Genomic DNA, 24,032 nt, shown 5'->3' on the forward strand with positions numbered 1-24,032 from the left:
GCAACACTTCTAATCGTCTTGAGCATGGCATTCAGTGGAGGTGACCTTTTAAAGGGCTGGGTAGTTTGTTTGTTGTGGAATTTGTTGTGTAGTGTCAAAAGCAAACAGAAAAGATAAAAGGTTTTACCGCTTTAAACCATGCAATGGAAAGGACTTACACTGGGTCAAGTTTGGATTTATTCTTTGTTAGGGAGCGTTTCAATGTTGATCCACATTTTGGAAAAACAAAGTTCTCAACTTAGAGATATAGGTTTGTTTAAGAAATTGAACAATTAAAGGTTTAATATTGTTATTACTGAATATGAAACAGGATAGGTTTTGGTGACTGTTGTGATTCACTTATACAAGTTTAATTTACTATTTGCATGTATGTAGTACATAATGTGTTTGATTAGTTTTTCCAAAGTTTGCTGAGAAAGCAGTTTAAACAACAGACAAACCTATACATATTTTTAAACGTTTTAAACGAACAAGATTTGACCCCTAATTAAGCTGTGAACTGAACATTACAGAAGCAGTCAAGTTTTAAATGACTGTATTATGAAGCGGGCTTTGTCTTGGATGTTGTTTAATTTCAACCACGTTTCAATTACCCAACGGCGCCTCGAGTTTGCTGATTCTGCGCGTTGCAACAAAACGTCAAACCTTCCTTGCCTTGGGGAAGCGATTTTTAAAGTGTTGTGGAAGGAATCACTTTGCTCGATATGGCAAGGTGACTGATAAACCACAGGGATAACGTGCTGAAACCACCATGCAATCTGTAAGTACTACTAGTTCACCACAAGAACTTTATAACTCTTGCTTTATTGCATTGTGCCATTCTTTGAAGTTGTTATCGAATAACTTGGCGATTGTAATATCGTGCAATCGCCAAGTTATTCTTTTGAGTAAGACTTTTTGACACTTGCATACCGAGCCACGTATTACCCACCATTTTACGTTTTAGGCAAAATTAAGCTACCATACAAGCTTTAAAAGAATTAAAATTCAAGCAAATGCAAGAATAGCAACAATTTGGATAAATCTTGGTTAGTTGTATTAAAGATGAATTGAAATTATGAACTGTAAGAATAATTTTGCAAAAGCATTTTCATCTTAGATTAAAAAAAATATTAGTAAATTTTAACGTGCTAAGATGAGTTGAGACTCGTTGTCTAACTTTTAGAAAATAAAATCTGATGAAAAGATGATCTGGGCTTTGCGCTTTCCGACATTTGCTTTGCGCCTGAAATTTTGCCAAGTTAGTGCACATGATATTTAACATTGTAGATGGTCATGTGGCCTCCACGGACGGATTTGTTGTATGAGGTTTTAGGGTTAGAATCCTGGAAAATCGCGATCCTAAATTCCCGGGATTTAAATCAAGTACGTAATCTAGGGTTAAGTATTACATCGTGCAGTGAATCGTCTAATTTTCACACCGGATACATGTATATAGCACGATTTAATTGCGCACTTCCTTTGGCTTGCTTCCTTCGGCGGATCACATGTTTTAGACATCGTTTGTATGGTTTCGATAATCTTGCTTCACTTGCTTGAATTTCAAATTAGTCCAGACGCTTAAGAAAAGTAGATTAAACCTAATAGCTTATATTTAGTCAGTTTACAATTCAGCGTATTTTATGTTAACCAATAGAAGCAGAAAGTAGTTGTTACAACAACATGATGAAGAACTTATTTAACAGCAAGACTTACTTTGCTGTTTGCATGAATTTGACTGTCGTTTTAGTTGAAGGGTAAACATACAAGTGTGTTATATACGCATGTGACCTTAAAGTTACTTCAGGTCAATTCCGTGATGATGTCACACGTTTACATGAGATGTTTACAATTAACAAATGTGGAATGACGTTCTAAGTACTAATCTGTTTTTGTTTTGAAGCATTTGTGTTACACTAGACTCGAGTAAAGAAATAAACATCTGGTTATAGACTACACGTAGAGGACAATGAATTTAATGAAAGCTAGTGCCTTAAAGCTGATATTCGTATCTGGGTTCCTTAAGACTTTAAGGGGACAGTCAGGTAACGTAATGATACAACCAACTGATAACTTTGCTGTGTTGTGCTATATTTGCATTGTTTAGAATAAATAAATAAGAAACGTTTCCAAGTCCCGGTAAAATAATTGCTGCTGGTTTAACGTACCACGAAGAGGCCACTCGCAAATGTATCACATATATTATAACGTTTAAATAATGTTTCCAAAAATTCCGATATAGTATTTATAACTTTCTGGACGAAGGCATCGAGCTCTAAGATAACCCACAAAATATGTACAACGCGTCTTAGCTAAAGTATTTCTTAAGTGACGTGCAAGACACAGTTTTCCGACTTGAAGCACTCGATCACGAGCGTGATTTGCCCGGCCAATTGCTGGGAAGAAAATCCATTGTTGTGTGGAAATGGGGTCTACACAAGCGGTCCGATATGCCTTGCAGCAATGCACGACCAACAGATTGAAAGTGAGTGAAACCAAATGCCTGTTGTCGTTTTATAAGAAGCGCGAGGTAAAAGAACATTACTCTAGATTCCGGTGGACTTGTTCAGGTTTTTCGCAATCCGGGCCTAGGAGCTCATCTGAACGGAAAACAAAGAAATGGCGTTCAAACTCAAACCTGCTCTGTGGGCAAATACTCTTACACATTTTCAAGTAAGAATATGTGAAACTGACATAGTGTTTTTATTACCTTAAAATTGTGTTAGTTACTTGCAAAACAACTGGCGACAGTGAATTACCGATCACCCATGTAAACTGTCCGGCAAAATGCACCGGTGCTTCGTACACGTACAAGAGTGGAAAATATTTCACCAACAGCTCTGTCTGCGCTGCTGCAAAAAAGCGAGGAAAGATTTCAGGTTCGTGAGATGTTAAAACTGTACGAAGATGTAGGTGCGCCAAAAGTTTTTATTTTTAAGCAAAACCGAATGCGTACAAGCTTGATTGCTTTGAGGTAGTCTGTTTGTCGCTTCCACGACTTGATACAAAAACTATGTGGATTGGTAATTCACTTGCGAAAAGCATTTTTAAGGAATACGAGGCTGCTTTCATCAAGATTTTTTTTTTGTTCAATAAACATGTAGATTTTGAATTCGCTTGCGAAAACATGTTATAGTAATATTAAGTTTTTTTACAAACAATTTCTTTTGCAGATGCTGGTGGCAAGGTTGTCATGTACGCGATGAAGGCGAAGACGTACAACGGCACAAATACGACCAAAACCGACTGGTTTTCTTTCGATGGTAAAACATTTTGAAACGTTTTGCCATAAACTGTAGACATCGACAATGTAAAAGACTGTAAACATGGTTTTACTGGTGACGCATATGCTCCAAGCATCAATTAGCATTTTAGCCTATATTATATATAATACCAAGACTTCACAAATGGTTTGCGAGATGGATGAATCTAGGGACCAAATAAATTAACCGTAATAAAAAACTCCCACAGAGAGAACATTTTTCTGACAATAGTTTTATTGTTTGTCAATCACACTTATATTTTCACAAACAGTTGCACATCTCTGTTTTACTTTTTTAGATTTCAATGTTTGCTCCTACGTGAACCCGTGTGCAAATAACGGTATATGCGTCGACTTGCTCGCTGATTATAACTGCTTATGTCCGAAAAAGTACACTGGGAAAAACTGTGAGTCCGGTAAGTCGATTTTAGAGATTACCTCGTGCGTTATTGGTTCATGATTCCTACACAGTATTTCGCAATGAATTGAACAAATGGAAATTTCACTGTACAATGCATTGATTTGTAGTCCTGGGATTAGTTTTTAACCAGAACAACATTTGTATTCGGTCACAGAAGTTTCGTTGCACCTATATAGTAATTAAAAATTATTCCTTTTGGCAGAATCGCGTTGTTCCCCAGTATGCCAAAGATCTCCACTTGCCGAAAAATTAGAGAGTCTCTGTTTGCAAGGATGGACTGTGAGTTATCGTCATTCCATTTTACATTTCTTTAAACTAACGGTTGTATTTTAGACGATTCAAACTCGCTTCGACGGAAGTGTTAGCTTTATAAGACCCTGGGAAGATTACAAAACTGGGTTTGGTAATCCGTCTGGGGATTTTTGGCTAGGTTGGTTTTTAATTCTTGTGTGTAACCGCGGTAGTAGCATATTTTTTTGACAAACATTTTTCCTTAAGAAAAGTGACACAAACACAAACCGATAGGTTTTCAAATATAGTTTACTTAAACAAAATTTTCCCCATAATTTTTCACTGTAATACGTGAATATATTTCTTAATACTCCCCAACCCTGTTAAATTTTGCAAAATTCTTACTGCTACTATAACTCTGAAAAGTACACAAATACAGTTTTCACATAAACAAGATTTTCATCAAGTTTTGAATTAAAATCTCATTTAAACACATGCTTCTGCATACGTAGGTTTAGATAAAATTCACGCTATGACCCAATCAAAATCCTGCCGAGTTCGATTTGATTTAACAAACCCTGGCGAGAAAGAGACATTTGCCGAATACAGGTGAACAAATATAACTAACCCCCAAAAGCTTCTCTTCTCTAGTTAAAATTTGTGAATGTTGTTAAAGCAGATCCCTAAGCTAAGTTTAATCATGGATAAAATTCGTACTTGCTAAAAATTCGTAAATAAAAGTTTAAAACGTATTTGCTGCCAATTCAATGGGCGATAAGAAAGTTGAACTATTTGCAGTGTCGAAATTTGTGAAAAACTTTATCAAAAGTACTAAAAGCGTTTCGAATAAGAAGTGTGAGCTTTTTTGTAGTATTTTTCAAATCGGACCGGAAACCGAGAACTACAGACTAAGCATTTCCGGCTATATGACGTCATCAACTGGTGTTGATTGGATGCAATATAACAACGGGATGCAGTTCTCCGCGTACGACAGGGACAACGACCTTTCTACGTAAGAATGTTGTTTGCATTAAATTTCAGCTGAATGATTTTTGTTATTTACAGTTCCAATTGTGCGGGTGGTGGTGGATGGTGGTACAAAAGTTGCGCTAGTGGCAACCTTAATTGGCATTACAAGGCTTACTGGGAGCCAATATACTTTGAAGCTGCCGCAATAAGCATAAAGTGCAATTGACACGGTTTAAATGTTTTACATCATCCTGATTTTGTTATTTTTGTTAGCTTTTAGTTCAATGCAACATTTCTTTTATCTCAATGTACCAGGCAAAAACTGTTAAAACCTAAAGTAAACAATGCAATATCATTACGGTGAATTCTTACAAGCAAAATCAGAAAAAATGTCGTTTTCAGATGCAAATGCCTTCCAGAATTGTATGTGTAAATGCGTATTATTGGTGTGTCTGTTGATCCTAAAGTACTAATAGTCAACATTCACAAGATCGTGCGTAAAAATAAAGACTATGTTACGCTGTTGATGCCAAACGAAAGAGAATTTAATTTTAAGGTGTTTATGCTGCATGTATGGTATGCGATTTCTGTTTTAACTTGCTACTGGAACTTACACACTGGCAATATATTTATTAAATTATAATCAATTTGTATATATCTGACTATTCCAATTATCGTTTAATAAAGTTCCAGCCTGACTCTTTATAGTTTCCTAGTGCTGTTGATGCTTTTGCACACAATACGAACTTGAATATATGTTTTAAATGTTGCTTGAAGTACAAGCTTCATTTGCTGCGTTTTTAATGAACTTGTTGATCGTGCGCTTTGTCGCTGCAGTGTGATCCAGATTTTCGAAATTAGCACACAATATAAGACTTCACTTACAACTCAAGTGTGCACAACTGTCGTGAGAGAAAATACGTGTAGAATATGTTATTGCCGAATTTAGCAAACAATAAAAGCCACACCTACCGTTAGAACCAATGTCGTACCATTTGTCGACAAAAATCTTGTGAAAATTCGCTCACATGTCTTTTTTTCGAGCTCGGAAACCTTTTTGTTTGTTTCTGTTAATATATTATCTTGTGGATTAAAATATTTCATGTAAATAACACAAAACATTTTTGTGTATGTTATTTTATCGTTGTGTATATGTGGGGAATGGGGATGTACTCGAAATACATTCCAGTGCATCAAATTTTAGTATATTCAGTGTATACACTGTGAGAAAATCCGACCCAAAAATACAACCATGCACATAGTGTGTAGTGTGCGTTGTTTTCATTATGAACGTGCAGTTCACAAACGCCCTTTAAACACAGGGATGTAATGAGACCGGGCGAACCCCAAAAATCGTTTTTTAAAAAGCTCGATTCGTCCCGAAAGTTTGATTAACATTCCTATATTCAAGCCTACAAAAGTAAGTCCATGCATAATATAATAAAGAAGACATACACATTGGAGAATAATATACAATGGCCTAAAAACGCATTTCAGGTCAGTTTGGTGTCCAGCAACTACAGCTGTGTTTGCAAAGTGAACATTTATGTATTTTAACAAGACTGCTGTGTAATAAAAAATATACGGTAATTTGATTCTTGGAGATTGATTAGGTTAGGTTGGTTGGGTTATTGTGTTTATAAAACACAGGAGAATATGAAGCAAGATACGTGATGTTAACGTAAAGGTATAGGAATAGTAGAAAGCATGAAATTCCAAATAATGAAAATAAGCACTATGGGTCGAGGACTGATAATATGACGATGACGAAATGCAATGATATAGCCATCATGTGACAAATCCATAAAGACGCTATTATGTAAGTTTGCTTTTGGATATATCATTATTCTATTCTGGGCTTTTACTTAACCCAAATTATAACTTAGAGAATTATCTCTGCGATCCGTTGGATTACAAAGTCAGTGACCCAGTCACACTAAACAATCTAATATATTTACACTGTTTCAATCGAACAATTACTGACTGTGAACGGATTTGTTTGCAGTTCACTTAAGATCACTGTTCGCGCTTCACTTGTTTGAATTTCTAATGGGGGGTAATCAGTTTAGCGGCCTTCAGAAAAGCCATGTAAACCTGAAAGCTTGTTATAAGTCAGTTTACAATTCCGCGTATTTGAATTAACCAATAGAAAGATAGTGTAGTTGATACAACAGCATGATGAAGAATTTATTTACCAGCAACACTTATTTTTCTGTTTGCATGAATTTGAGAGTCGTTTTTGTTAAAGGGAAAACATACAGGCATGCTATATACGCGTGTAACCTTAAAGTTACTTTAGGTCAATTCCGTGATGATGTCACACGTTTACATGAGATTAGTGCCGCTTCATCGTTTGGCAACGGACGCTACTCTTTTCGGATGGCCTTTGTTATTATATAATTATTTTTCATGGTATCACGCTGTTCTTGCGCCTTTCGCTTGTTGCTTGCATTCGTCATTCATTGCTCTGAAGAAGTCCTACCGTTCTGGTGGACGAAACGTCAGCGAAAATACAAGTTATGGATAGAAACAACTAGTATTTTTGTTTAACATTAACACCAGTTGAACGACATTTTTGTTAAAAAAGTGTTTTGTTTTGTTGCACATTTGTTTTGTTTCTCTCACGCTTGTTGTGTTTCAATTCGTTATGTAATTCGAAATTTATACATATTGTTCCTTGTTCATCACTCTTTGTTTTGTTTGTTTGTTTATTATGCATTTAAGTTGCTTTCACTTTTTTTCACTTTTTGTCTACGCCTGTATCACACGTTTATGTCAATTCATTCCGACACAAAATTTCTCGTTATCTATTGTGTTGACACAATAGACAATACGCTGCAGACAGTGCACACAGTTTCGACCTATAAGGTCTCGTCACCAGCTGTACTGATGAGACCTTTATAAGTCGAAACAGTGTGCACTGTCTGCAGCGCATTGTCTATTGTGTTTGTTGTCTTTGTCTTTTCTGAGGCTTCTTTATATAGGCCTGTCAATCAAAGATTCGGGCATAAATGGGCTTCTCAAAAACGATTCGGGTTCAGGCCGGGTTTCGGGCTTGTACTTTCGAGTTCGGGCAGGGTTCGGGCTCCAATAAACCCGTTTACAACTCTGAACAGAACAGCCAAGAGCAATCAAGCTTGCACACATTAGCTTTTGCTTGTCAAAAAAACCTTTGCCACACTTACATCTTTATACAGTTTTAACATTTCGCTAACCTGAAATCGTTCCTCGCTTTTTCGCAGCCGCGCAGACAGAGCTGTTGGTGAAATATTTTCCACTCGTGTACGTGTACGAAGCAGAGGTGCATTTACCAGGGCAGTAGACATGGGTTATCGGCAATTCGCAGTGGCCAGTTGTTTTGCAAGTCACTAACCCAATTTTTAAGGTAATAATAACACTAAGTAAGTTCACCACATTCTTACTTGAAAATGTGTAAGAGTATTTGCTCGCTGAGCAGGTTTGAGTTTGAACGCCATTTCTCTCTTTTCCGTACAAATGAGCTCTTTGGCCCCCATGGCGAAAAACCTGAACAAATCCACCGGAATCTAGAGTAATATTTTTTACATGGTGCTTCGAAGCACAATATCTTGTAAAACGACAACAGGCATTTAGTTTCACTCACTATCAATCTGTTGGTCGTGCATTGCTGCAAGGCATATCGGTCCGCTTGTGTAGACCCCATTTCCACACAACGACGGATTCTCTTCCCAGCAGTTGGCAGGGCAAATCACGCTCGTGATCGAGTGCTTCAAGTCCGAAAAATGTGTCTTGCACGTCACTTAAGCAATACTTCTAGTTAAGATTCGTTGTACATATTTTGTGGGTCATTTTAGGCTGGATGCATTCGTCCAGAAAGTTATAATGACTATAACGGAATTTTTTAAAACAATATTTGAAAAGTTGATATATGTGATGCATTTGCGATGGGACACTTAGTGGTACGTCGAACAAGCAGCAATTAAATTTTACGGGACTAAGAATCGTTTTACGACTGATTGTAAACAATGCAAATAGAACAATTCAGTTAAGCATCAGTTGGTTATATCATTACGTTACCTGACTGTCCCAATAAAGTGTCGAGACTCTCGATGAAGTCAAACAAGAGAAACAGCACCAAGGCACTAGCTTTCAGTGAATTCAATATAGCACATAATAAGTTTAATCAAGTTTTCCAAAGTTTTCTGCCAAAAAAGCTTCAACAAGCCTATATATTTGAAAAACACATAGATATAAAACAGTTTTTGTCATTAATAAAAATGCATCTGTTACTTGTGAAAAGTTTTTGAATGATCAAGATTTAACCCCTAAATAAGCTATAAAACTGTACATTAAGGATGAAGCAGTCAAGTCTCAACTGACAGTGTTATTAGGCGGACTTTGCCTTGGATGTTGTTCATTTTAACCACGTGGCAATCAACCAACGCCGCCTCGAGTTTGCACATTCTGTGCGTTGCAACAAAACGTCAGAGCGTTACCTGCCTTGGGAAAGCGAAGTTAAAAGTGTTGTGGGAGGAAGCACTTCTCGATGTTGCAAGGTGACTAATCAACCGCAGGCTTAACGTGCTGAAACCAGCATGCAATCTGTAAGTACTGCTAGTTCACCACAAGATCGCCATAACTCTTGCTTTCTTGCATTGTGCCATTCTTGTAAAATTGATACTCGAACCCCATTCATGTCAGAGAAAAGCTTTCAAAAAACTTCAAGGACGCCTAAATGTGTAATATCGTGCATTCGCCAAGTTATTCTTTTGAGTAAGACTATTTTGACACTTGAATTCCGAGCCACGTATTACTCTTCATTCCACGTCTTAGGAAAAATTAGGCTATAATAGAAGCTACGAAAGAATTAAAAAAAATCAAGTGAATGCAAGAATAGATACAGCAATTTTGGTAAACTCTTGTTAAGTAGTTTTAAAGGTAAATTAAAATTATGAACTGTAAGAATACATTTTGAAAAGAAATTTTCGTCTTGCCATGTAAGAATATAATTAGTAAATTTAACATTCTAAGATGATTTGAGACTCGTTGTCTAACTTTTGAAAAACAAAATTTATGAAAAGAAGGTCTGGGCTTTGCACGTACCGGCATTTGTTTTGCGCCTGAAATTTTGTCAAGTTAGTTTCAATGATATTTAACATGTAGACGGTGATGTGGCGTCTATGGACGGATTTGTTGTATGTTTTTTAGGGTTAGAATCACGGAAAATCGCGATCACAAAATCCCGGGATTTGAATGTTTTTCTGAATCAGGGATTATTTTACTGAAACCCTGGTATTAGAGACCAGCTTATTATAACACATGGGGTTGCGTATTTGTTAAATATAAAAAACTTGCATAAAATAGTATTCCTCAGCAATCTTTTTGTTTTAAATAAATCATCATGCTAAAATAAGTGCGTGCTATACCCGCAAATATTCTACAAGGGCGTGAAAGTTGGTTTGCGCATAAATAGCATTGCAACAACGTGTGACAGCTGCGGCATACAGCTCAACTTGTCAAGTAACGCGGTAAACTAAAGAGATAGTAAAATAACGATGTTTGTATTTGTATTGAAGTCTACCAACATTGCAGTAAATCGCACGTTCGTTCGAGCACCCACATTGCTAGATCTAGTTTGGAAAGAATCATTGTATCTTTATTAAATGCCATTTCAGCTGATGAAAAAATGCGGCGAACCGTCCGCGACCATGTTTTAAGTTAAAAACAGCTCGAAATAAACTTTTTAGCCCAACATCCTAATCCCGGGGTAAAAGATCCCGGGAAATCCCGATTCATTTTTTAATAGTTCCGAAATTAAAACGTTACTTTCATGAAATTTCCAATCGTGTTACGGAAAATGACATGCTGGGTCATAGCGCACTTGGATGTTAGTGTAACAAACCACACCACAACAGATCATCTGATCACCACAAGCACGTAAACGTAACATCGTGCAGTGAATCGTCTTATTTTACACCGGACACATGTATACATCACACTTTAACAGCGCACTTCCTTTTACTTGCAACTGTATAACTAGCGTATCTTCTCGAGAAACGCCCAACGTTTACAAGCCACGTTGGGTCGCATAATTTAGATAGCGTTTGTATGGCTTCGATAATCGCGCTTCACTTGCTTGAATTTCTAATGAGTAATTAGGTTAGCCGCCTCAGAAAACAAATTAAACCTGAAAGCTTGTATTAAGTCAGTTCAGAATGCAGCGTATTTTATATTAACCAACAGAAACAGAATGTAGTTGATACAACGACACCATAAAGAATTTATTTAACAGCAAGACTTTCTTTGCTGTTTGCTTGAATTTGACTGTCGTTTTTGTTAAAAGTTAAACATACAAGTATGTTATATACGCGTGTAACCATTTACTTCAGGTCAATTTCGTGATAAAACGTTTTCATGAAGTGTTTACAATTAAGCTGTGTAGAATTAGTTTTATTTTACTGATAAAACATGTTCTTGTTTTAAGTTATTCGACTCAAAAATAATGAGGCAAATGTTTGCATTTGGTTTGTGAATAGACTAAAGAGATAAACATCTGGTTATAGAGTACACTTGGAGGGCAATGAATTCACCGGAAGCTAGTGCCTTGGTGCTGACTCTCTTGTTTGACTTCATCGCGGCTTTATTGGGACAGACAGGTAACGTAATGAAATTATATTGATGACTTCATTGTATTGTTCTATATTTGCATTGTCTACAATCAGTCGTAAATTAAGGGATACCGTTCGACGTCTTGACAAAACAATTGCTGCTGGATAGATGAACCACTACGAGTCCGCTCGCAAACGTATCACACATATTAACGTTTACATAATGCTTCAACAAAAACCTTCATAGTCATTATAACTTTCTTGACGAAGGCACCGACCCTAAAATGACCCACAAAAAATGTACAACGAATCCTAATTAGAAGTATTTCTTAAGTGACGTGCAAGACACAGTTTTCTGACTTAAAGCACTCGATCACGAGCGTGATTTGCCCTGACAACTGCTGGGAAGAAAATCCCTCGTTGTGTGGAAATGGGGTCTACACAAGCGGCCCGATATGTCTTGCAGCAATGCACGACCAACAGATTGATAGTGAGTGAAACCAAATGTCAGTTTTGTATTTAAGAAGCGCGATGTAAAAGAACATTACTCTAGATTCCGGTGGACTTGTTCAGGTTTTTCGCAATCCGGGCCAAGGAGCTCATCTGAACGGAAAACAAAGAAATGGCGTTCAAACTCAAACCTGCTCTGCGGGCAAATACTCTTACACATTTTCAAGTAAGAATATGTTAAACTGACATAGTTTTTTTTTTTACCTTAAAATTGTGTTAGTGACCTGCAAAACAACTGGCGACTGCGAATTACCGATCACCCATGTAAACTGTCCGGCAAAATGCACCGGTCCTTCGTACACGTACACGAGTGGAAAATATTTTACCAACAGCTCTGTCTGCGCTGCTGCGAAAAAGCAAAGAACGGTTTCAGGTTTGTAAAATGTTAAAACTGTACGAAGTTGTAGGTGCGGTAAAAGTTTTTAAAAATAATCATGATATAGGGCACGCCTGCAAGCTTGATTTCTCTTGGTAGGCAGGTTGGTTTGTCGGTTCTGTTACTTGATATAATAATTGTGTAGATTTTAAAATTCAGATGCGAAAAACATGCTTCAGAATGTGAAGGTCCTTTCACAAAGAAATTTGTTTTCACAGACGCTGGTGGCAAGGTTGTCATCTACGCGATGAAGGCAAAGGCGTACAACGGCACAAATACGACCAACACCGACTGGTTTTCGTTTGATTGTAAAACATTTTTTTATTACCAAGACTACTTTAATGGTCTACCAATGGTTTAAATCAAGGGTAACCTGATTGCTTAACGACGAAATAAATTTTTTTATTCTTTTTTTACGCACACTTATATTGTCACAAACATTTGCTGTAAAAATCACACCCGATTTTAGTTGCTTTGTTATGTTACAGTAAAATTTCCACTAATCTATTTCGCGAAGTAATATTCTGTTTACAAAAAAATAATGATTGTAATATCTCACTAGCACCAACTTATTTTTGAATTCACGTCTCTCCGCTGAACACAGATTTTATTCAAAGGACTCTATTTGGCCGGTGAGCCTTTAGGTTGCGCATCTGTGTTTTACTGTTTTAGATTTTAATGTTTGCTCCTACGTAAACCCGTGTGCAAATAACGGCACATGCGTCGACTTGCTTGCTGATTATGGCTGCTTGTGTCCGAAAAAGTACTCGGGAAGGAACTGTGAGACCGGTAAGTCAGTTTTTGACCCGGATTTTCGGTTTTTAAGCCTAGTTCCTACGGTATATTCATGCAATACAAATCCTGATAATGAAAAATAATGTGATTCTTTCATTGCATGCTGAAAAAATAAACTGTACAGTGCATTGATTTGTGGATCATGGATAAGTTTCAGACCATAAGGGCATTTGTATTGGATCACATGACTATCTTCACGCCTATTAATGCAGCAATTAGAAATTATTCTTTTTGCCAGAATTGCCTTGTTCTCCGGGAAGTCTGCAATCTGCACTTGCAAAAACATTAGAGAGTCTCTGTTCTCAAGGTTGGACTGTAAGTTATCATCATTCCACTTTACATTTATTTACACTTTTAAACTCACGGTTGTGTTTTAGACGGTTCAAAGCCGCTTCGACGGAAGTGTTAGCTTTAATAGACCCTGGGAAGATTACAAAACTGGGTTTGGAAACCCATCTGGAGAATTTTGGCTTGGTTGGTTTTTGATTCACTCGTGTGTCAAATAGTTGATTTTACTTGCCACAGACACAAGCCTTTAGCCAGGGTTGCCATACCGTCCTAAGATTTGTTAAGATTTGTTCTTATGTTGAAGGGTAATGTCTTAGAAACATTTATTGCCCACATTTTGAAAAAAATGTGCTTGCTTTTGATTTGGGTCCTTTTTTAACAATTACAAAACTTCTATCCCTTTCCTATGTCATCATTTAGCGTAAAACGTGTTTTTGCGCCTGGATTTTGTAACATTATAAAGGAAAGGTCGGGGGAGGTGTACGTCACTGGGTATTCAATCGAAGAGTGTTATATGTTATGGCTCGTATAAATGCCAAGATTTGTTCAAAAACGTTTGTTTTGTTTCGTATAATTTTTTGTAGCTGTCTTTATTTAGGTGTCCATTTAGATTGCAACCCTGCCTATTGGTTTTAACGTTACATATACGGTTACTTTACTAAAACCGATTTCCACCCCAGATTGTTGTAACTGGATTTTTCTCAATACTCATTCCCTATAAAGTTTGTAAAACGCCCTATTTCTGCCAGCAATAAATAGTTCACAGTACACCAGACCCATTAAAGGCGTCATACCGAATCAGCCGGTCACCAAGCATTCACCACCATATGGCAAGGCGTAGGCTAGAAAAAAAGCAATAAATAATATGTGTTTTGATACCGCTTGTCAGCAAAACTATTTTAAGTATTTATACGACACAAACACAGTGTCCACAACAACGAAATCAATTTTTTTCTAAGTTTGTGTGAAGTTTCGATGTCAGCAACCACTCGTGTGAACACATGCTTATGTATACGTAGGTTTGGAAAAAATTCACGCTATGACCCAATCAAAACCTTGCCGAGTTCGATTCGATTTGACAAGCCCCGGCAAGAAAGATACATTTGGCGAATACAGGTAAACAAACATGAATTTAGTCTACCCGATAAAGTAGGCCTACCATACGTCCTCTTTTTGGAGGACATGTCCTTCTTTTTTACAAAAAACAAGTTGTACTCCGAGGACAAGAAAAAGTGCCCAAATGTCCTCCTTTTTAAAAAAAAATCTGATTTACCAAATACATTGTGACAATTACACCTTTGAAAACAGCCAAATATACATCTTCAGCTTATTATTTGTAGAATACAGGTGGAATTGTTGAAATACAAGCTTATTTCAGTGTTGTGATCAACGTGAACTTTATCTAAACTATTCTATACCATCTAATTTCTGAGGCTTTTATTTTTGGGGCGCCATTTAAGTATTTTTTCATGTTCTTTTCAACAATGTATCCTCCTTTTGGGGGATGGAAATATGGTAGACCTACCAAAAAGCTTCTCTTCTTTAGTCGCAAAGAAGCTTAACACTTACACCTGAGATAATTTTAACCGTGGATAAATAGTTCCAGTATCAAAATTTGAAAAATTACCTGATGATACAAAGGTAAAGATGTACTTGCCAATCAGTTATCTAGCGATAAAAACTCAAGCTTCAAAGGAATAATATATTTGCTGTGTCGAAAAATCTGATCAGAGTTTTTGAAAGCCTTCGGATATAAATCACAGTACGCCAGGCCCATTGAAGGCGCTATACCGAATCAGCCGGTCACCAAGCATTCACCACCATATGGCAAGGCGTAGGCTAGAAAAATCTACTACGAAGCTGACATGTGCAGCATACGAGGCAGGCAACGGTGCTGTGATTCGACTTTCGGCGGATTCTCCACTGAGCCTGTGTAGCTCAGTTGGTAGAGCGCGAGTCCCGGAAAGACTCCTGTCGTGGGTTCGAATCCCACCGCAGGCTAGATTTTTCTAGCCTACGCCTTGCCATATGGTGGTGAATGCTTGGTGACCGGCTGATTCGGTATGGCGCCTTCAATGGGCCTGGCGTACTGTGATTTATATATGAGTGTGCCGTGATCGCTGGTCTGCATAGACGCTTCAGGGCTGATCCCAGTTATGAATTTATGTTCATCTTAACCTTCGGATATAAGTTAGAAAGTTACCTTTTTACAGTTTTCTGCAAATCGGTCCGGAAAGCGACAACTACAGACTGAGCATTTCTGGTTATGTGACCACATCAACTCGTGACGATTTTGTAGCTCATCACAACGGGATACAGTTCTCCACTAATGACAGGGACAACGACCTTTGGACGACGTAAGAATACTGATGTTTGCATTAAACTTCAGCTGCGCGATTTTTTGTTTGTTATTTACAGTGGCAATTGTGCGGCGAGTCTTAGAGGTGGATGGTGGTACACAGACTGTGGGCGAGTCAAGCTGAATGAATTGAATCCCCGAGCGCAGTGGGGAACAACTTATAACGTGACCGCAATAAGTATAAAGTGCGATTGACACGGTTTAAATGTATAACATCAGTCTGATTTTGTTTGAGCTTAACAGAGCATTTTCTTCTTCTCAACGTAAGAAAAAACAGTTAAAGCCTAAATTAATTTAACAACGCAATATCATTACACTTAAATCTTTAGCAAACTTGAAATGTCTTGTTCAGATACAAGTGCCTTTCCTCAATTCTAGTTCATGTGTATAATACTTATGTGTATGTTATTCTATTCTATAGATCAGTGGTTTTCAAACATTTCCATCTTGCGCCGCAATAATTAATAGCATACGTTTTTCTCCGCGGGCACACTTTTGCAGGCCAGAAAGGAAAAGTTGAAGAAAGTTTTATTGTACCGCTTTTTTGTGGTGGGTAATATTTTGTACAAATATTGTCCATTGTGTTTGTTGTCTTGGTCTTTCCTGAGGCTTCAATGTATAGGCATGTTAATCAAACTTTCGGGCCTAAACGGGCTTCTCGGAAACCACTCGGGTTCGGGTCGGGTTTCTGGTTTGTACTTTTAGGTTCGGGATCCAATTTCAGGCCCATTTACAATTGTTGTAAATCCTAACAAAACTAATGTATGCAGAAACATTTTTTGTGACCAAATGTATTGCAACTTTAAATGGTATCGGCGTTGATGCACAAAACACCAGCCTCACGTGTAAAATTGAGGTTGCTATAGCGCCAAAAGTTTAACTATGGCTGAAATGGGTCTAAAAATGAAAACGAGGAAACATACAGAACGCACAGCTGTCTGTTTAAGAAGGCATTTTGTGGTCTGAGAAGAACAAAGTAAGGGCTTTGACAAGAAACTACTACGGTGCCTTAGTTTTTCTCAACAGAAAGTGAAACAAAATAATTTGGAAAACTGAGATTTGTTGTCTAAAAACAAACGAGAAAAGAGCATCAGTTGTTTGTCCAGTCAACGGCAAAAAGATAAAATCCGGCGTAAAATGAAAACAAAAATAAAAGCGACAAGAACTTGTACAAAGTAAGTCTCCACGCGAGCACGACAAAAGTAGACAAAACATCGTTTTTTCACCTCAAAAGGTTTAAATAAATTTCCACGCGAAACCGTACACAAACGGACAAAACGAATGATCGGCAAACTAAGTTAAGCACAATCAACTGGCATTGTGACGTCACACACCGTAACTGACGTAACGACACAGTGATGACGTAGACACCATGCGACGGCACTGCGATGACGTCATTGTGCAAACAATTGAGAGGTTTCGGTTCCATTTGATCCTATGAATAGGTTAAAATTTTGGACACGTCGTAAAACGTAAGAGTGAGGCCGACATGTTTGAAGAAGTAAAATAAATATCTAAAATGCGATAAAAAGCGTTGGGTTAGGAAGCCGCCTGGGCGATTAAACTGCCGCCGGCTGAGGGCGTAAGCGAGTTGAACACCATATCGCCGTCAATGAGCATCGAAGCGGCTTGTTCGATTTCGGACAAACGCAATTGTTCAGCTCGCGAGGTGTTCTCGAACAAGGCAGCCCGATTTTGGTCGGCACTTTTTTTCACCCAGTGCCCGTAGATGCGGAAGGCGGAAGCGTCGATGACTCTACGCAGACTCTTAATAGAGTAGGGATCGTGGCAGGCTGACGAGAACTTTAACATTCGGTGGCGACTTGCAAGGGATGAAATTCGGTTTGCTGACATCACAGTATGGACAGCGACCTGCAGAAAAAAATCAATATGTTTGGGGGTCTTTTTATGGCTGACGTCATCAGGTTTGGTGACGTTGTAAATTGATTGCATGAAAAACCAACAACAAGAGCAGTTAACGAATAAGCAAATGCTAATCAGAAAGCACGAAGTTGTTAAAAATCGAGATACATATTTTGCCTATACAGGTACCGTTAGTCTGTAAAAACTGCAAACAACGAAGGTTAAATAAAGGAAAACAGACTAACATTTTTTTACTGACTGACGATGCCTGTATGGGCGAGATATATCATGATGTTTAACAACTTTGTGTTTACTGATTTTAATCAAAAACACTTGCTTTTTTATTATCACTTACTGAAACAGGTTGACTCAGTTATTGTGGACATTAACATGCCTACTAACAGAGGGATAGATTCTGTCAAAAACATTTTTACACCAGCCGGGAATTAAGTTCTTACGCGCTATTTGTTATGACAAAGTAAATCACGCAAGAAAACTATGTCAAAACATTTCCGGTTTAGAAGATTTGCTTATCACTGACAAAAGTTCTGCAGGGCCATATTGGCACAAGTTTTAATATTGAAGCAAAATTGACAATTATAGCAAAAACTGGTGGAAGAGCAATATTCGTTTATACATTATGCCATGCAGCAACAACTTATTTATTCTTATGTGTTTGTCAAACGTTAAGTTAAAATTTTTAAATTGCATTTTGCAAGCAAACCGTATAAAACCTGTGCCAAGAACTTAAACCTTTCTTTAAGACAAATGCATCTTTTTTTAACTAAATAAAAAGAATATTTTACCCGAAATTTTCTGCGAGCGTTAAATGGCTTCACGCAAAATCGCTCGGCCTCATCCACTTGCTGAAAAAACGGATGAGCAAGGGCTTGTTTTGCCGTCAGTCGGCGTGATGGGTCAACTTCCAGCATTTTCACAACCTGTCAAAAAAACACAACGTTGTATAGGGTATATAATTGTAACACAACCAAAATATCTGTAAGACAGTGCGTCAATTTTTGTTCAGCTGCGACGCAACGGATATTGTGACGTAACAAACGTTTTGTTTGTTGTGATCAGTTGCACCAGCTGTTTTGCAACACTGGCACATTTACGACTGACTGCTGTAAAAACTAATAAACATATCACCCCCGGTCACAAAACTTTAACACCATAAAATTTAACTGCTACTTAACTATACTAAACGTTTTAGGCCGTAAGTACTTCCAGCTGACAGAAATGGCTTCACCCTTCTTTGTGCTAAAAAATACGAACATCCTATACTGCTAGTACGAAACAATTTCAACTTTACCTAACCCTCATGAAATTAGTACGAAAGTGCTAACCAAAAGTCCTACACATCAACTGTTTATGTGTTTCATAAACTGCTATACAAAACAACATAACTTCGAGAGGCAGCAGACCACACACATAGCGGCATCACTGCTTAATTAAAAAAAACTGCGTCATTCTGTCGAGCTGCCGCCAAGTCAATTTCGCTTTTTTTGTGAGAACTTAATTGCTACTTTAAGACACAGTTTCCCATGATTAGATACAAGGTATAAGCCATACTTAGTTGTAACGACAGCAGTGACATTTTAATATACGGCTTTGGCGATTATTCATTTTGTAAAAATATTGTTGTGGGTTGTAGCTACATAACGATTTGATACTTGGAACAAACTTTCGAAGTATTTTGGCAAATTTTACCAAATCTAAATCTAGGTACCAAGTATTTAAGTTTGTTTAAAGGCAAATTTTACCAGCCCTAAATCTAAGTAACGAGTGGTTAGAAAGTTGAAATGTTTCGTTTGCAAATGTGAAAATTTGTTCATTTAAAAACGACAAGTAAAAAAAATATTCCGCTTAAGGGTGTTTTTCGCGGTAAGGTAAGACATTCACAGGGCATCTGTTTTCCGTTCAACGAACTAACACGCCTTGGACTGTTAGTCACACACCACGAGCTACTAAAGGTACCACCAGTAATACACAACAAACTTACTAGGTCTTTTGCTGACTCAGAAACATCGTCCCAGTCAGGGCTTGGAAATGTGTATTCGCCTTCCATAATACGCCGGAGCATGATAATTTGCCTGCGATGCCAGAATGGAGGCACCCCCGCTAGTCTGCAGCACAAAAAGAGCAAAGGTCAGATTGCAAGAAAGTGGTCTATCACGAATAGCGGAAGCCAGTATTTCACAACATGCATATCCATCTGACTCCCGTTTTGGTACAATGGGTTTCGTTTGAAGCACTCCACAGTGTTGTAAAGTTGTTTGATATTATGCAACATTTAAAATCTTGTAAAGAAATTTTGATTTTTTTGTGCATTGAAACAGTTATAAAAACAGCTTAAACGCATTTTTTTGTAAACTTACTGAAACTGCATGTCGCATGTAAATGTTGCAAGCACAAAAAACAACGCAATCCTATTTTATGTAGCAATATTGTAAAACAACTTTTGGTTTGATGGGACTTATTAAAATGAGCCATATATCTAGTGTTGGCCAATCTTTATTTACAAGTTACACTAATCTGGCCACATAAATGACAACCACTTACAAAGTGTACATAATAACTCCACAGGCCCACATATCGATTTCCTTGCCATAGCCCTCATGGTATTCATCTACGGTACATTTTAGCATCTCAGGAGACATGTAGCCTGGTGTGCCATATAAGTCTGTAACCAATGTTGATTGGGATTAAATTGTGGCAACATATGTTTAAAAATGGCCAGATCATTTAATTATACTGTTGGGAATTGCCGATGTCTGTGTCACATGTGCTTCATTGGTAAACTGGCACAAATCATATGCTTGCTCTAATTTTTTTTTCACTTTAATCATGAATTGTTATGTAGATAAAATACATTATGTTTAAGCTGTGAGGAAAAATAATTTAACATGTCACATACAGAAGTGTACCATAACATAAGCGAGAAAAATGGGTATGAAAATGATACACAAACAAGCTGATTGTAACATATTCAAGTACTAACCTTTAAAATACTGGCCATCTTCAATTCTGACAGAAAAACCGAAATCAGATAGATGTAGTTGAAGTTTGTCGTCAAGAAGAATATTTTCTGGCTAAAAATAGCAAACATTTGTAAGTACTAATGCAGTCATTTGGTTACCATAATTTTATTTACTTGAAAAATTGTACATGTATTATTTGAACAATAAAACTTATAACAACTTTAATCAAGTAACATTTGGTATTGCATCAGTTTACAGTTTAATTTTTTTGCTGATATCTGTTCACTAATAAACACTGATTTACTGTTAAATGGATTTTAGAAACAAAATGACACTTCTAACAAAAAAGTGCTTCCTATTTTTAAATTAAAAATTTTACGTTTCGGGGGCCTGTGGGTGAACCGCTGGGTAATTCGGGGTCAAACTTCTGGAGGATCAAGTTTGGATCAATAACTAACATATGTCCAAATTTGAATACATTTGAAGCACTCTTTCTTTACCAAACGAGCGTTACAAACCAGCGTTAGACAGAAAAAAGAAAAAAAATACGGACAAAATCAATATGTGTATTAGGGAAGGGGACCCATAATTATCTGCATCAAACTTTCTAGACTTATTTTAATAAATTTACCTATACAATACATCAGAACATGTTTGCAGGCAAAAATGCAGTTTAATTTTTTTAGTGGGAATATCAATCTTGGGAGTAAAGTACCTAAAAAATCCTAACAGATAACAAAACCAAGACTATTATAAACCAGATAAACCAAATTTTTTGTTGACAGTTTGTGCCATTAATATTGTAATTGAACAGAAACATATCTTGTTTTGACCCGGTGTCTGAATTTATGTAACTCACCTTCAAATCGCGATGAATAATATTTTGGGAATGTAGGTAAGCAATAGCCTCCAGTAAAGATCGCATTGTAAATCTGCAAGAGGTGATAATAGGAATTTAAGTCAGGCTTATTATATTAGTTACAATGGTAATTAACTAATATGGTATAACCTCTAAGCATCTACAATGACAAGTAGGTACACTATATATATATATACAATACATCTTCATATGGTGCATATACTGATCAAACACTGTTAACAAAAACAGTAGAAATTACAAGTACAGAACATATGCATACCTTGTTTGTTTTTCACCAAACTTCACCACTTTTGTCAAGTAATCGAATAACTCGCCCTTTCTTAACCTGTAACGCATATCACAGATTGATATACATAAGTCATGATACAAAACTAGCCACAGGCAATGTTGGTGTTAATAAAGCGTGTGACAAAAAGAATGACAATCTGTGTAAACCTATATGATTGGGATGCTTCTAGTTCACTGGCTAATCCCAGTTAATTAAGTTTCAGAAGGGTATTATTATGAATAGAAGCATGTGCAGCTTATCTCTTCAGGCAGATGTTTTGCACTGCCCTGACCCCGTTTGCAGCGTTTTTTTAACCAATTAGGACACTAATCAAAATAAAACCATCTGGCCAATAAATTCAGCAACAGGGTGCAAATACAGGATGTGATTTGTTTGGTTTTATCATTTCCACCACCAAACCAACAATGTAATTAGTCCTGTCAGAGGATTAACTATCAGTTAGTCATGTAATCCATTTAAAAAACAAGACATGACAATGAGTCATGGTTTATACACAAAGCTCCCAACCACACACGTTTTGTTATGACCAGTGTCCACAATACATATAAAATGTATTTTTTTACTTGACATTAATTTTGCAATTGGTTTGCTTTGAATTGCTTAATTATGCATAGAGCTTAAACACGCCCAACCAGCTTGAAAGCTGATAGTGCAGAAGTGGAAGAAATAAATAATTCATACTTACAGCTCAAAGACAAGAAAAATGCTGGCATCTGTTTCGAATACATCAACAAGCTCAACTGTAAACAAACAAAACACTGTTCAACTACCCACATAATGGATTTTGTTGAAAATTAACACCTGCTCCTGCAGTCATTAACCTCTTTGCAATGTCAGAAGTCACAAATTTTACTTACTGATATGTGCATGACCGGACACCTCCTTCAAAATGTTTATTTCATTGTGGGTGACTGAGCGCAGTTCCTCGCTGATTTTGTTGTTCTGATCAGTCAAGTCAATAATTTTTACTGCATACTCTCGATTGGACTGCTTATGAACACAGCGGCGAACACAACTGCTGACACCTCTGTGAAAATAATTTGTGTTTTAAGTACTTAAATACTGCACAAAAATATTACACAGTAGTTGTAATCTCAAAAACTCTTGTACTTACTTTCCCAGTATTTCTTTTGGAACATATTTGGCATAAAATTCACGAGCAGTTGTTACATCGGGCAACTCTTCGTCTTTTGTCATGGTGACAGAATATTCCACAAAGCAAAATAAAATCACTTAACACTACACAGTACAAAATTTACACATGAAACTTTTAAGCACACAACTGTAAAAAGTAACAAATTTAGAAAACAAACAAAAACAAAACATCTGGCTTCAAGGCAACCGTACCCATCCAAGCAAAAGTTACTTGACTACATGTCAAAAAAAGGAAAATTAAATGTAGCGCAAACACCAAAATATTAAATATTATGACTATTTCAATAGAATCCTTTTGTCTGACTGACTATAACTAAGTATAGTTAACAGGCCTGGTTCAAAATGTACACAACCAGTACCAAGATTCAAGGGCAACAAGAAAACCGGTTTGCGTAGTTGCATCAACATGCGCAGCTGCCTCAAGTCACGTAGTACACAAAAACTGAACGTTGAACAGACGAGCCCACAGTAAACCGGCAATAATAACATCGCGCCCCTTTTGTGGTTGGATGTACGCGCCTATATACACCGTAACCTTCGTCGGGTTCAGGCGAACTACAACGAAACGATCGTCAGCCGAGTATATATATATCTATGCCGGCTACGGAAAGATCAGCTGACAAACAGTGATACAGCGATAGCCATACCCCCGGCCACCGCCTACCCAAACGACTAATCAGGTCGCGTTCTACAGCAGCAAAACAAAGAAGTCGCTGCGCTTCACCGCGCACAGCGAAAAGTGACGTCACGAGGTTACATAACCGGCTGGTGGAATGTGCACAAAGGTTGGCAGCGATGGACAATGGTATGCCGCGCGCGCCACTTCCACACGTGGTGGAGTGGAAAGTTACAGGATGTATAATAGCTCCTGCAATAACCCACTCAAACATGATAGTGTGTACTAACCCACGCTAGTTATTTATCTATACATTTATGACGCCGTCGATATTAAGTCTTTATTTAGTTACAACGTTCTACAGTTTTTATCTAGTTTCCGCTTAGCGATTTCTGTTACTACAATTTCTTTCTTTACACGAACTAAACTGTTGGCTAGTGACTATTATGTCTAACCAACGGAGTCCAACGA

At 37.3% G+C, this 24,032-nt stretch overlaps 3 protein-coding genes and 1 non-coding gene across 8 annotated transcripts; 3 read left to right on the forward strand and 1 right to left on the reverse strand.

The window, feature by feature from the left end:
• Positions 1-47: 47 nt before the first annotated feature.
• LOC145215233 (uncharacterized) lies at positions 48-6,360 on the forward strand. 3 transcript variants are annotated; one of them, XM_080083912.1, is made up of 13 exons: positions 48-250; positions 513-760; positions 1,883-2,024; positions 2,309-2,464; positions 2,530-2,652; positions 2,706-2,858; positions 3,153-3,242; positions 3,541-3,657; positions 3,865-3,941; positions 3,996-4,092; positions 4,406-4,502; positions 4,765-4,905; positions 4,959-6,358. In XM_080083912.1, exons 3-13 carry the CDS (start codon positions 1,949-1,951, stop codon positions 5,086-5,088), a joined length of 1,257 nt encoding a protein of 418 aa, XP_079940038.1. In that variant the 5' UTR covers positions 48-250; positions 513-760; positions 1,883-1,948; the 3' UTR covers positions 5,089-6,358. The 3 variants fall into 3 exon arrangements, with proteins under 3 accessions (XP_079940038.1, XP_079940039.1, XP_079940040.1); XM_080083913.1 differs by lacking the exon at positions 2,706-2,858 and having other exon boundaries at positions 4,959-6,359; XM_080083914.1 differs by lacking the exons at positions 48-250; positions 513-760; positions 1,883-2,024 and having other exon boundaries at positions 2,340-2,464; positions 2,550-2,652; positions 4,959-6,360.
• A 2,840-nt stretch (positions 6,361-9,200) lies between these two features.
• LOC145214105 (uncharacterized) lies at positions 9,201-16,777 on the forward strand. 3 transcript variants are annotated; one of them, XM_080082572.1, is made up of 12 exons: positions 9,201-9,445; positions 11,405-11,497; positions 11,784-11,939; positions 12,003-12,125; positions 12,180-12,332; positions 12,554-12,643; positions 13,008-13,124; positions 13,369-13,445; positions 13,508-13,604; positions 14,438-14,534; positions 15,632-15,775; positions 15,837-16,777. In XM_080082572.1, the coding sequence occupies exons 2-12, from the start codon at positions 11,422-11,424 to the stop codon at positions 15,970-15,972; spliced, it is 1,266 nt and encodes a 421-aa protein (XP_079938698.1). In that variant the 5' UTR covers positions 9,201-9,445; positions 11,405-11,421; the 3' UTR covers positions 15,973-16,777. The 3 variants fall into 3 exon arrangements, with proteins under 3 accessions (XP_079938698.1, XP_079938697.1, XP_079938699.1); XM_080082571.1 differs by lacking the exon at positions 9,201-9,445 and having other exon boundaries at positions 11,330-11,497; XM_080082573.1 differs by lacking the exons at positions 9,201-9,445; positions 11,405-11,497 and having other exon boundaries at positions 11,807-11,939; positions 12,023-12,125.
• Trnas-gga (transfer RNA serine (anticodon GGA)) lies at positions 15,346-15,419 on the forward strand. Its single transcript has one exon. It is a non-coding gene; the product is annotated as a tRNA-Ser (tRNA).
• A 40-nt stretch (positions 16,778-16,817) lies between the features above and the next one.
• LOC145214106 (phosphorylase b kinase gamma catalytic chain, skeletal muscle/heart isoform-like) lies at positions 16,818-23,092 on the reverse strand. Its single transcript, XM_080082574.1, has 10 exons — positions 22,905-23,092; positions 22,648-22,817; positions 22,476-22,530; positions 21,761-21,826; positions 21,481-21,553; positions 20,642-20,732; positions 20,203-20,323; positions 19,643-19,766; positions 18,447-18,581; positions 16,818-17,649 (listed from the first exon to the last, which is right to left on the reverse strand). The coding sequence occupies exons 1-10, from the start codon at positions 22,985-22,987 to the stop codon at positions 17,317-17,319; spliced, it is 1,251 nt and encodes a 416-aa protein (XP_079938700.1). The 5' UTR covers positions 22,988-23,092; the 3' UTR covers positions 16,818-17,316.
• Between the last annotated feature and the right edge of the window lie 940 nt (positions 23,093-24,032).

This window comes from Phallusia mammillata, chromosome 2 (assembly GCF_965637545.1).
Source record: "Phallusia mammillata chromosome 2, kaPhaMamm4.hap1.1, whole genome shotgun sequence".
Classification (NCBI taxonomy): domain Eukaryota; kingdom Metazoa; phylum Chordata; class Ascidiacea; order Phlebobranchia; family Ascidiidae; genus Phallusia; species Phallusia mammillata.